The 14,081-nt window shown below is 42.1% G+C and overlaps 1 protein-coding gene across 1 annotated transcript in view; it reads left to right on the top strand.

The window, feature by feature from the left end:
* Positions 1-13,418, top strand: part of ZNF644 (zinc finger protein 644) — a 54,767-nt gene extending 41,349 nt beyond the window's left edge. Inside the window, exons 9-10 of the mRNA XM_038745617.1 lie at positions 11,637-11,739; positions 12,469-13,418. Of these exons, the coding sequence (XP_038601545.1) occupies positions 11,637-11,739; positions 12,469-12,661 (296 nt within the window). The 3' untranslated portion in view covers positions 12,662-13,418. The remainder of the gene's footprint in view (positions 1-11,636; positions 11,740-12,468) is intronic.
* Positions 13,419-14,081: the final 663 nt, after the last annotated feature.

Raw genomic sequence — 14,081 nt, 5'->3', positions numbered from 1 at the left:
AAGATCAAAGGGAGCAAGTCAGGGCACTGCAGAAGGGAGTGGGAGAAGAGGAAAAATGGGGCTCTGTTTGGGAAGGCCTTTTGGAGGAGATGGGCCTTCAATAAGGCTTTGAAGTGGAGGGGGAGAGTGACTGGTGGATTTGAGGAAGAAAGGCGTTCCAGGCCAGAGGTGGGCCAAGGGTCAGTGGTGAGACAGGCGAGATGGAGGCCCAGTGAGAAGGTTAGCACCAGAGGAGCAAAGTTTGTGGGCTGGGTTGTAGAAGGAGAGAAGTGAGGTGAGATAGGAGGGGGCAAGGTGATGGACTGCTTTAAAGCCAATGTTGAGGAGTTTTTGTTCGACGTGGAGGTGGATGGGCAACCACTGGAGATTAGCTCCCCTGCCGCTGATCTCCTCACTGTACCTCGTTCTCGCCTGTCCCGCCATCGACCCCCGGCCCTCATCATCCCCCAGGCCTGGAATGCCCTCCCTCTGCCAATCTGCCAAGCTAGTTCTCTTCCTCCCTTCAAGGCCCTACTGAGAGCTCACCTCCTCCAGGAGGCCTTCCCACACTGAGCCCCTTCCTTCCTTTTCCCCTCATCCCCCTCTTCATCCCCCATCTTACCTCCTTCTCTTCCCCACAGCACCTGTATATATGCATATATGTTTGTACATATTTATTACTCTATTTTATTTGTACATATCTGTTCTATTTATTTTATTTTGTTAGTATGTTTGGTTTTGTTCTCTGTCTCCCCCTTTTAGACTGTGAGCCCACTGTTGGGTAGGGACTGTCTCTATATGTTGCCAACTTGTACTTCCCAAGCGCTTAGTACAGTGCTCTGCATACAGTAAGCGCTCAGTAAATGTGATTGATTGATTGATTTTGAGGAGCGGGGTGACGTGTCCTGAACGTTTTTGTAGAAAAAGGATCCGGGCAGCAGAGTGGAGTACGGACTGGAGTGGACTACGTCGGGAGAAGTCCATCAAGGGCTCTGTCTTGGAGAGAGGAGTTTCTAGAAGTACTATGAAAGAGAGAAGGAATTTAGTTTGTTGAATTGAGGTGGGGAGCGTGGACATGAGAAAAGGGGCCTTTCCGCTGTGTGGCACCCAGACTGTTGGTGGAGGGGAGGGGGGTGGTCATTTTCATGTCATGTCAATCACTTTTGTGGGGAGGGGAAGGGGAGCTCGCTCGCTGGACATCTGCTGGAGCTGAACTAATTCCAGGGAAGGAGTGGGCAAAAAGGAGGTCAGAAGACAAGGTTCAAACGGGAGAGGCTATGCCTCTGTCTTGCCTCCCTGGATCTGCAGAAGCCAGCAAGCCCGTTGCCTTTTGGAGCCAGAGAAGATGCTCCATGTGTCACAAAGAGAAAAGACAAGTGGATGTTCCTGGTTTGGGGTAACCCACCTTGAATACCAGTACAATACAGTGGTCAATTTGAAGTGGCTTGGTGTAATGGAAGGCCCGGGAGTCAGAAGGTCATGGGTTCTAATCCAAGCTCTGCCATTTGTCAGCTGCGTGACCTTAAGCAAGTCATTTCACATCTCTGGGCCTCAGTTCCCTCATCTGTAAAATGGGGATTGAGGCTGTGAGCCCCACGTGGGACAGGGACTGTGTCCAACCCAATTTGCTTGTATCCACCCCACTGCTTAGTACTATTATTATTATTAAAGCCAGGATTTTTGTTTAAAGTCCCTACTGCAGAATTGCAGTTACTGGGAGGTTACGTAATCCCAGCTAAAGGAGATTTAAGATTATTTTATTTTGTTAATATGTTTTGTTTCGTTGTCCGTCTCCCCCTTCTGGACTGTGAGCCCGCTGTTGGGTAGGGACCGTCTCTGTATGTTGCCAACTTGTACTTCCCAAGCGCTTAGTACAGTGCTCTGCACACGGGAAGCACTCAATAAATACGATTGAATGAATGAATGAATGAATTCTGATGCCTCTGAACACTCAGTTCTCTTATTAAATTGAGGGGTCCCCTTCTTCTTTAAAACCCCACGGTCTGAAAAACTCAGATCGCAGGACTCGCCATGTCCAGTTCGGCCACGCCGTACCCAAGCATCCTTGAGTTGCCGGACCAGTCTTTCCTCGTTCTCTTACACCCAGTCTCGTCGGCATGAATAGTGAAATCGTCATTGTGGCAGAGTGGAGCACATCTGTAGTGAGTGGTTTTGTGACTTTTCTGTAAAAAGAGGGGTACGTGGGAAGTCCGTGGCGAACCTCTTATCTCAGGGAGACCCCTGTGCTGCTTTGGGGATGAAGTTGAGGCCGTTGACTTTCTTCCCCTCTAGACTGTAAGCTCTTTTAGACTGTGAGCCCACTGTTGGGTAGGGACTGTCTCCATATGTTGCCAGCTTGTACCTCTCAAGCGCTTAGTACAGTGCTCTGCACACAGTAAGCGCTCAATAAATACGATTGATTGATTGTGGACAGGGAACCTGTTTACCAACTCTTAAATGCTACTCTCCCAAGCACTTAGTACAGTACATTGCACACAGTAAGCGCTCAGTAAATACGACTGATTCCCCAACCAGCTGCTGAGCCGACTGGGCAAGAAGAGCAGCCGCCCCCTGAGGGTTTCTTCTTGGGGGTCCAAATCTTTCAAGACCCCAAGATAACAGGATGCTACTACATAGACGTTATTGGGGAGGACTAACCAGAGCTGCTTGGGACAGGGGTAGCTAAGGGGGAAGCGGCCCAAATGTTGACCCTTTTCCCGGTGGAGAAGGCCGGCCTGGTGAAGGGCAGGTAATAATAATAATAATAATGATGGTATTGGTGAAGCGCTTACTATGTGCAAAGCACTGTCGGCGGGGAGGCTGGGAGGGGCTGTGCCTCGACTCAACCCCAGGTAGGGTGGGGCTGGAGCATCTTTTCCAAACTTGACCCCCACAAGCGGCTAGAAAATGCCACCTGTGTATGTGCAGTGTTCGATCCAGGACAAGCGCTTAGTACAGTGCTCTGCACACAGTAAGCGCTCAATAAATACGATTGATGATGACAAATTTCCTCCAACAGCATCATGAGGAGGCATTCGGGCAGGGAGGGAAAGGCGGTAAGCTGGAGGCGGGAGAGACAAGGGAGGGAAATTGCAAGATTATTTTGGGGCGAGCAAAGAGGCCTGTGATGAGATGGGATAAGGGAACTGATGGGAATCTTTTTAAAAAAAAAAGGTATTTGCTAAGCGCTTACTGTGTATCAAAAACCATTGTAAGCACCGGGGTAGGTACTCGTTAATTGGGTCGGGGACAGTCCCTGCCCTGTATGGGGCTTACAGTTTTAAATAGGACGGGTTTTACAGTTGAGGAAACTGAGGCACAGAGAAGCGAAGTGACTTGCCCAAAGTCCCAACAGCAAGCAATTGGCAGAGCCGGGAGTAGAACCCAGGTCTTTCTGACTTGCAGGTCTGTGACTTTCACGCTGCTGCTCAGTTAAAATCAAAGTTCATCATGAACCACTGTTGTTGATGTGGGCCATTTCCTTTTCTTGGCTGCCCCCTTGTTTTTGTCAGCAGAGGGGCTGTGCCGTTGGCAGGGTCATGCCTTTGCTGGAAACACAGAGAAGCAGCATGGCCTAGTGGGTAGAGCATTAAGTCAGAAAAACTTAGGTTCTAATCTTGTCTGCTGTGTGACCTTGGTCAAGTCACTTCACTTTTCTGGGCCTCATCTGTACAGTGTGGATTAAAAGCCCCCACGTGGGACATGGACTGTGTCCACCCTTGATTAGCTTGCATTTCACTTCAGTACTTAAGCAGCGTGGCTCAGTGGGAAAGAGCCCGGGCTTTGGAGTCAGAGGTCATGGGTTCAAATCCCGGCTCCTCCACTTGTCAGCTGGGTGACTTTGGGCAAGTCACTTCACTTCTCTGGGCCTCTGTTCCCTCATCTGTAAAATGGGGATGAAGACTGTGAGCCCCACGTGGGACAACCTTATCACCTTGTATCCCCCCAGCGCTTAGAACAGTGCTCTGCACATAGTAAGTGCTTAATAAATGCCATCATTATTATTATTATTACCTTGGCACATAGTGAGCACTTAACAGATACCATAAAAAAAAAGCCATGCTTTTCCTTCACAAACAAATGTGGGGCAAACTGGTCCAATCAATTGTAACATGTGGTCTCTAATCCCAGCTTCACCAGTTGTCTGCTGCGTGACCTTGGGCAAATCACTGCACTTCTCTGTGCCTCAGTGACCTCATCTGTCAAATGGGGAATGAGACTGGGAGCCCCACTTGGGACAGGGACTGTTGTGTCCAAAACAATTTGATTGTATCCACCCCAGGGCTTAGTACAGTGCCTGGCACATAAAAAGCACTTAACAAATACCATTATTACGATGATTATTAAAGTTGTCACTGTTCCTCATCTGCTTTGAGGTATAATTAATGGTTAGCTGTTTCAGTGTGATAATGCAGACTTGTATGACTTTCCAGATACTCTGCAGCGCTTAGTACAGTGCCTGGCACACAAAAAGCACTTAACAAATACCATTATTACGATGATTATTAAAGTTGTCACTGTTCCTCATCTGCTTTGAGGTATAATTAAGGGTTAGCTGTTTCAGTGTGATAATGCAGACTTGTATGACTTTCCAGATACTCTGTAGCGCTTAGTACAGTGCCTGGCACGTAGTAAGCACTTAGCAAATACCATTATTATGATGATTATTAAAGTTGTCACTGTTCCTCATCTGCTTTGAGGTATAGTTAAGGGTTAGCTGTTTCATTGTGATAATACAGACCTGTATGACTTTCCAGATACTCTGCAGCGCTTAGTACAGTGCCTGGCACGTAGTAAGCACTTAACAAATACTATTATTATGATGATTATTAAAGTTGTCACTGTTCCTCATCTGCTTTGAGGTATAATTAGTGGTTAGCTGTTTCAGTGTGCTAATGCAGACTTGTATGACTTTCCAGATACTCTGCAGCGCTTAATACAGTGCCTGGCACGTAATAAGCACTTAACAAATATTGGGTAGGGACTGTTTCTATATGTTGCCAACTTGTACTTCCCAAGCGCTTAGTACAGTGCTCTGCACACAGTAAGCGCTCAATAAATACGATTGATTGATTGATTGATTATTATGATGATTATTAAAGTTGTCACTGTTCCTCATCTGCTTTGAGGTATAATTAAGGGTTAGCTGTTTCACTGTGATAATGCAGACTTGTATGACTTTCCAGATACTCTGCAGCGCTTAGTACAGTGCCTGGCACGTAGTAAGCACTTAACAAATACCATTATTATGATGATTATTAAAGTTGTCACTGTTCCTCATCTGCTTTGAGGTATAATTAAGGGGTAGCTGTTTCAGTGTGATAATGAAGACTTGTATGACTTTCCAGATACTCTGCAGTGCTTAGTACAGTGCCTGACATCGTAGTAAGCACTTAACAAATACAATTATTATGATGATTATTAAAGTTGTCACTGTTCCTCATCTGCTTTGAGGTATAATTAAGGGTTAGCTGTTTCAGGGTGATAATGCAGACTTGTATGACTTTCCAGATACTCTGCAGCGCTTAGTACAGTGCCTGGCACACAAAACCACTTAACAAATACCATTATTTTGATGATTATTAAAGTTGTCACTGTTCCTCATCTGCTTTGAGGTATAATTAATGTTATTAAGCTGTTTCAGTGTGATAATACAGACTTGTATGACTTTCCAGATACTGTGCAGCGCTTAGTACAGTGCCTGGCACGTAGTAAGCACTTAAATACCATTATTATGATGATTATTAAAGTTGTCACTGTTCCTCATCTGCTTTGAGGTATAATTAAGGGTTAGCTGTTTCAGGGTGATAATGCAGACTTGTATGACTTTCCAGATACTCTGCAGCACTTAGTACAGTGCCTGGCAGGTAGTAAGCACTTAACAAATGCCATTATTATGATGATTATTAAAGATGTCGCTGTTCCTCATCTGCTTTGAGGTATTATTAAGGGTTAGCTGTTTCAGTGTGATAATGCGGACTTGTATGACTTTCCAGATACTCTGCAGCGCTTAGTACAGTGCCTGGCACGTAGTAAGCACTTAACAAATACCATTATTATGATGATTATTAAAGTTGTCGCTGTTCCTCATCTGCTTTAAGGTATAATTAATGGTTAGCTGTTTCAGTGTGATAATGCAGATTTGTATGACTTTCCAAAGACTCTGCGTATTAGATCCTGGTTGTGATTTTGAGTGACGCAGTACTTGAATCCTTGCCGTTTACTAGTGTTCTCTTTTCATTCAGTCCTATAAGACAAATTCTGTCTGTTTCATTTGATTGTAATGGCTCTTATCAGTTCAGATTGGAAAAAAAAACTAAGACTTTTTTTAACACAATGATATGTGCCAATTTAGAAGTATTACTTGAGTTGTCCAGTTTGGTGTGATTTTCATCTTAAACATTTTCCATTTCTAGTACTTCTCCAATACTATATTTGCAAATATATGGTCTTTAAAGGGCATAAAACTATCATTATCCATCTAGGTGGTGCCAAAAATAAATGACACATTTGCTATTATCTGTTGACTTTTGTTTTTTTCATCCTCCCAGTTCAAGGTTTAGAATCATTCTGCTGCCATCCTTGAATGGTATCTTACATTAAGTCAAACTGATTTAGCAACCGTTTAGTTCCCTCTGTTACTAGTGGTAACTTTTTAAGAAGGCTTTGTATTTGTGGGTAAAAGCAATCTGCCTTAAAATAAGATTATTACATTGAGCATGATCTTGAATGTGATGCCATTCTTGTTTAATGGGGAGAATGGAGCCTACCTATAGCTCTGCTACTTTGCTCTCTGTGATCAACTGGGCAGGTTTGTTAGCCTCCCATTATGCTAATCTCTAGAATTGCCCTAATTTATCCAATGGTGAAATGCCACAATTTTATCTGATGGTGGTTTGAGGGTCCTTGATTGAAATGTATTTTGTCAATCAAACGTCTTATCATTCTTGTCATCAGTACCAATTAGTGTGAGGCTTCTTTTAGCTAAACTATCAGCTTCTTATAGATATGTTTAATGTGCCTGGGGGGGGCCCTTGGACACCAAAGCAGACACAGCAATTAAATTAAATGCAGCGATTAGGGTTTTTCCTATCCAAAGAATTGGGATGAGGTGAAAAGGGTAAAAGATTCAATCCATTTGAGAACACCAGTCCAAAAACCCAGGTCTCGCACCCTGTTCTGTCCGAAGACCTGTATGTCCCAGCAAAGCATTTTTAATTGTGGTCCCTTGGGTGGACTGGCTTGTTTTTCATTGATCTCCATGCCCTCGGGCGACGAGCGTGTTCACATTTTTTATCTGCAGCATGGAAGTAATGCTCCTTTTGTTGGGCACATCCATATTATTGTATGTGTTTTTCTTATTGTTCCTTTTTATCCACCTCTCGTTTAATCAGAAAACGGTATATTCCAGAGCACTTTAAATGTGTTACCCCAATACTTGATTCACTTCCTTTTTTAAACAGGATATTCAGAGAGGCAGTTTAGGGCCCTTCGAAATCTGACCTCTTCAAAGGGTTTTTTTTGGACAGGCTTTTTAGTTTGAATTGATCACTGGTTAACTTCCTGCCATCCTAAATTGGAATTTATAAAAGATTTGGATGGCTGGGCTTGTTCGTTTTTGGAGAACCGATGAAATCAGAGGCAGGCAAAGGAGGAGAGGATTTTAGAAGACGTTTCTTATTTGCGGGGAACGTAGTATCAACAGTCCAACGGGAAGAGCACTTCGCTATCTTCAATAGATATTTGTCAACAGCAGTGCAAGCTCCCTCATTAAACCAGTCTTGAGGGATCTTACCCAACCATATTGTGTAGCTCAGGGCTGTTAAACCAAAGCTCAATGTTTCCAGTCACATAAACTTCACAGGTTAAGTGAATGAAAAATAAATGAGGGTATGTTTAACTTTAAAATTGTATTGAGAAAATGCAAAGCTGTGAGTAAATCTTGTTATAATGTTGTGAAGAGACCATCAACTAGATCTGTGAGATTTATTTTTCAAATTATGAAAAATTGTGTATCGTGGCTCTGATTGCTTATTAGTTAGCCCTAATCTAGTTAAGAGATTCAAAAATTCAGTTAAATGTCTGTTATATTTTATTTTTTTTCCAAATAGATTCTGTTCATGAGTGTATTAATTGGAAGTACAAAAACTTTGCCTGGCTCCCGGGACATCAGAAAATGAAGACAGTGTGTTTGGCCTAGCTAGTCGTGAACTTGTTTAATATGTACCGTGCTGGAAAGTTACATGTTATCATAGCTTAGTTTTCTCATATTTAGGCAGCACTTTTTTTCATTTAAATGACACCTTTTTCTAAGAATATCATGTTCTCGTTTTCAACATCAAAGAAAGGGGAGAGTAGCCTAAACAGAAGAGCATGGGTGTTGATGGGAGGGTTGGGTTCTCTCTGTTACTAACCTCCTATATAACCGTGGGCAATTCAATCATATTGAGCACGTACTGTGTGCTGAGCACTATGCTAAGTGTTTGGGAGAGTACAGTAGAACAAAGTTGATAGGCACGTTCCCTGCCCACAATGAGCTTACAGTCCAAACCTCTCTGCTTCAGCTTCCTTGTCTGTAAAATGGGGATAAGGTAAAGAAGATGCCATCCCATGGGGAACAGGGATCGATCGTCTGACCTGATTATTGCAGATCTCTCCGGCCAGCGGTGATTCCCAGGATGCAGATTCGATAGACGGTTGTCATAGGTGGGCTGCAGGAAGGTTTTATTTGCCATCTTGGGAGCCTTGCGGTTAGGAAGATGCGGGCATCCCAATCAATCGGTTGTGTTTATTGAGAGCTTACTGTGTGCGGAGCACTGTACTAAGCCCTTGGGAGAGTACAATGCAACAGAGCTGGTAGACACATTCCCTGACCATCATCATCATCATCATCAATCGTATTTATTGAGCGCTTACTATGTGCAGAGCACTGTACTAAGCGCTTGGGAAGTACAAATTGGCAACATATAGAGACAGTCCCTAACCAGCAGTGGGCTCACAGTCTAAAAGGGGGAGACAGAGAACAAAACCAAACATACTAACAAAATAAAATGACCACTGAGCTAACAGCCTAGTGGAGGAGACAGACATTATTGTAAATACATCAATTACGGATGTGTACATAAGTGCCACGGAACTGAAGGAGGGTTGGAAAAAGGGAGCAAATCCAAACGCAAGGGAGATGCAGAATGGAGTGGGAGAATTCATTCATTCATTGTCGTATTTATTGAGCGCTTACTGTGTGCGGAGCACTGTACTAAGCGCTTGGGAAGTACAAGTTGGCAACATATAGAGACGGTCCCTACCCAGCAGTGGGCTCACAGTCTAGAAGATGAAATGAGGACTTGGTCCCCAGCCCAGAGACAGACAGCCCCAAGGACCCCATTCTGGAAGTCTCCTCCTAAAATAGCAAACAGCTCCGCATGTCCCGTCCCCCCGGGTTGCGCCAGGAAAAAACCCCAGACACACACATACTTCCCCATTTATCCAGTCAGCTCTCAGCTCTACAAACTTGCGGTATTAGCACGTTGTTTCTTTGTTCACTGTAAATGAGTCTGGGACTTCTGTGCACGGGTCTTGATGAAGCTCCCCTTCATCCCCCACGTCCTTGTTGCTTCGTATTGACTCCTTAAAGACTACAGGCAACCCTCTTCCACAACCTGAGTCTCCACTTCTGGAGGCGGATGATCCTGGGCCTTCCTCTAGGACCAGAAAATCTTCAGAGGCTTCTCCGCCTTGCCGGGATGACTCCCTGATGATTCTCCACTCCTCATGGATTCGTGAGCCCCTCTCTGGGCTCTGGCCTGGGCCTTCCCAGATCAATCAACAGTATGTTTTGAGCGCTTTCTGTGTGCAGAGCACTGTAATAACAGAGCTAGTAGGCGTACTCCCTGCCCAGGGATGTTGCTAGCAGTTTTTGCCTGGATCTTCAAAGTCAGGGTGTAACTTAACAGTCTGTTGTCTCCTTTTCTTGTGTACAAGGGGCAAATTATCCTCCCCAAGCATGACAATATACACACCCATGCGGTTGTCTTGTCTCTATCACTTTGCATAGTGCTTGGCATACAGGAAGTGCTTAAGGAATACCATAATACCAGTTAGCAAGAAGATAATGATGTATGCTCTCTGAGATAAATGTCCTATAAACAACTCTTGATTATCCAGGCATATTTTATTTAGTTCTGAAGTATCCTCGTCTTTCACTGCTTCTTCTCTCTCTGGTCCCCTCATCCCATTTCACCTCTAGCCATTTCATTTCCCTCTTCTGGAGGCTAAGCGAAGGAAAAAAAAGTTGGTGAAACTCAAATCAGTCAACGTTGCTGCTCCTTAGTAGATAGTGAAGGAAGTTAAAACCAAGGTTATGAGAATCAAATTACCGAAGATGGAGTTTATGCAGGGTTGTATAGTCAGTTCTCCCAAAATGCGTATTTTCACTCTGCGTTTTGGGTAGAACGCCGGTGGGCGTCGGAGAACGTGCTTTCCTCGTCGCTCTGTCTTTCAGGATAGAATACAAATGCGATGTTGGAAGAGACAGTCGTGCCTGTGCGGCACAACTTCAATCGAAGTGTGAGTATGAACCCCCACCAATATAGGTGAACTAACAACAACCGTAGACGCGGTCTTCTGCTGTCTACGTTATCTCTTTGGAAACAGAACCAGGGCCGTGAACTCAAATTGACATTTGGACAACCAGCTTTGGTCACTGCCATCTAGATCTGTTCCAAAAGAAAATCCAGATGCAGCAGAAGAATCGTGGCTGGCTCTTGATTTTCATCTCATCACATCCATCATGTTTAGCACCTCTCTAACCCCAGTAGGTTTGCCACTCTGGATTCCTGCCTCTTCCCTTTCTCCCAGGGAACTGTTGTTCCTCATTCCTGAGTCTGAAAAATGGTTTTAAAAAAATGCCACTTCCACCTCCTTTTGGGAAAGGGTGGTTTTTATTTGTTTTTTGGTTTGGTTTGTTTTGTAAGGGAAAAATGCAGTGGTGAAAACAATAGTTGTGAAACATCTGAGTCAGGACAGTTTTAATCTTAAGTAACTTTTGATCTTGGTTCCCATAGAACATTAAATGTTGGCTTAGATGATGGAAATTAATGTGAGCTTGTATTCTTTTAGCTAAGCCTCAAGATACCAGTTTGACAGTTAATTATGTTAATACAAAATCAGATGATGAAAAACTGCTCATCATTTGAAAATTATACATTAATAGTCTGTATTCATGAGTCTTTGACTGGGGGGTGAAATTTCCTTTATATATTGTAAAAAAAATTATATGAGAATCGAATTCAGACCTCAATTGTTTTGAATGTTCCACTGTCTACCTGAAAATGAGAGGTCTATTGAGATATTAAAATTTTATCTGACTGAGCCTATGGGGATCAGTCACTAAAGTGATACTGAAGCTGCTTTAGATTTTTTGCAGCGTTTCTGTTTTCTTGTTTGATAAAGCATTGGCAATGAGGTGTATTATTTGCCAGAAGCACAATTTATAACAATTAGCTTATGTGGCCTAAACAAAACAATGTAATACATTCATTATAGTGTGATAAAATGTTAACTGGCCATATTTTCATTGAATTGGAAAAGGATGAGATGTTCATTTTTTTAGCTATATAAGAAAATTCAACTTTCTCTCTCTCTCCCTCCCTTTTTAGCCTTAGATTGTAAGCAAAAGAAATCACGGTCAAGATCTGGAAGCAAGAAAAAAGTGCTACCATTACCTCATAGCGCTGACGAGGTTTACATTCTCCGATGCAGGTATATATCAGAATGGTTTATATATTAAACTCAGCTCACCTCCTAAGATTTTGTTTTGAAGCCAAAAATTTATTTTTAGAAAAAAAGATGGGATTAGGAGGGGGAAGTGCTTTGCACATAAGAATAATAATAATAATAATGATGATGGCATTTATTAAGCGCTTACTATGTGCAGAGCACTGTTCTAAGCGCTGGGGGGGATACAAGGTGATCAAGTCCCACGTGGGGCTCACAGTCTTAATCCCCATTTTACAGATGAGGTAACTGAGGCTCAGAGAAGTTAAGTGACTTGCCCAAGGTCACACAGCAGACATGTGGCGGAGTCAGGATTCGAACCCATGACCTCTGAGTCCAAAGCCCGTGCTCTTTCCACTGAGCCACGCTGCTCACATAGTAAGCACTTAACAAATACTATCATTATTATTATTATTAAAAATGACAGCTTTAGCATTTTGTAAGCTGTTCAGATATTTTAGAACATTGTCAAAAAACGCTCGCCTGAAAACTTAAGCAGTTTAAAACTCATCCACCACGAGAGCAGCAGAAATCATAATGGATTAAGCATAGAGTCAATTGGGATAGTCCAAGGTGTAGTAAGAAGTCTGTGATTTTATTTAAGTATATTGTTGTTGGAAGAAGATTACCTTTTTAGTCACGTTTCCCCTAGATACAAATTTTCAAATGGGGGTAACAGATGATTTTGAGAATTTCTTTTCTCGTTGTCTGCAGGTTTTGTGGCCTGGTCTTTCGAGGACCCTTGTCTGTTCAGGAAGACTGGATAAAGCACTTACAGCGACATATTGTCAACGCTAATCTTCCACGGACTGGAGCTGGCATGGTGGAAGTCACATCACTACTTAAAAAGCCTGCCTCGATCACCGAAACGTCGTTTTCTTTATTGGTGGCTGAAGCAGCGTCGTAGAACAAGGCATCTTTTAAATAAATTTGAATTGGATGTACATTTGAAATACTCTGTCCTTTTTTAAAGTTGCTAACGTTAAATTATCTGTTTATAAATCCTAAAGGAGGAAAATGGGGAAAGCGAATTACGGTGACATCGAAGCAAATTGAGTACTTAAAAAGTTGCAGTGAGTAGTCTTTATATTTTATATCGGGTGGAAGATGTGTTTTTAAGGTTTACTAAGTTTCTGTCAGTTGCTGTGTTCACTATCGGTAAGAGATCATTACACGCAAGCAGCCGTTTTTAAATCGTTGCACATGGGTACTTACAGGCAGACTTTATTGGAAAAAGATGCCCTCTGCAGTGTTACCAGACCCCGGCTCTGTTCCAAAAAAATAAAGAGAGAGAAAGAGGGAGAGAGACTTGCATAGTAAAATAAGATATTATATTTTGTTTGTATGTATGTAGTGTTTTGTACAATACCAGAAACTGCTAACTAAATCTACTCAGTTTAGGGCATTAAATACGTACTTCATAGTTCAAGAGACTGTTCATTCAAATAGGGCAACGAGTACTATTCTATCTCGATGTGTCAGTGTTTTTTTTAAAATCACATGGAAAAGGTTTTTTTTGTACTAAAAAGTGGAGGGAGATTTGTTTAAACAGATATTTCTAAAAGAAATATGTACATAGTTACTGGAAATTATTTGTGAGAAGGAAATATTCTTTACTCCAGTTGCATTTCTCAGACAATAAAGTGGTGCGTTCATGCTACCTCCGACTTTGTCAACAAAGATGGTATTTACCCTTTACCTTTTTGTATCATACTAGACTCCGACCTTTCTTTATTGCAAGACATTCTTTTGTTAACAGGTTTGTTTTCTTTGTAACGTTTTACCTAAAGTTTGACTTGCTTACAGGACAGTTTTGCGTCTTTGCTACTTTATTTAACACTGTAGAAATGTACTAATAATAAACAATGCTCACTACATGGTTTAGAGTAGACTTTTTTCATTTATAATTCTGTTGGAAATTTGATCATTTTAGCAAAATTTAATACACCGATTGAAATGTTTCTACATATGAAGAGAATGTTTACAATTTAAATTTTAGAACTTGTTTTGGATGTGATTATATGTATGAAAATTGTGTAACACTATGCTCATGCTAAGGACCTACTTAAAGGAATTAATGAAATAAATGTGCTGTGAGGATGGAAAATATGGTGCAGGTGTCTTGGTCACGATAAATTGTGATGTTCATTTAAGCTGTCTCCAAAAGTGAATTAATTTTTTTTTTAATCCGTAAAACAAGTTCCTTTACAAATACCAGTTTTTGTATGCAAGTACCATTTCATTTTATTCATGTAGGATAACTAATACTGTAGTTAAACCAAGGATATGCATTGATATTTTCTTTATATGTAAATAAAGTTAAAAGC

The sequence above is a fragment of the Tachyglossus aculeatus genome, chromosome 4 (assembly GCF_015852505.1).
Source record: "Tachyglossus aculeatus isolate mTacAcu1 chromosome 4, mTacAcu1.pri, whole genome shotgun sequence".
NCBI classification, from domain to species: Eukaryota; Metazoa; Chordata; class Mammalia; order Monotremata; family Tachyglossidae; genus Tachyglossus; species Tachyglossus aculeatus.
Note: the sequence above shows the minus strand (reverse complement) of the source record. Positions and strands in the feature narration are given on the sequence as shown.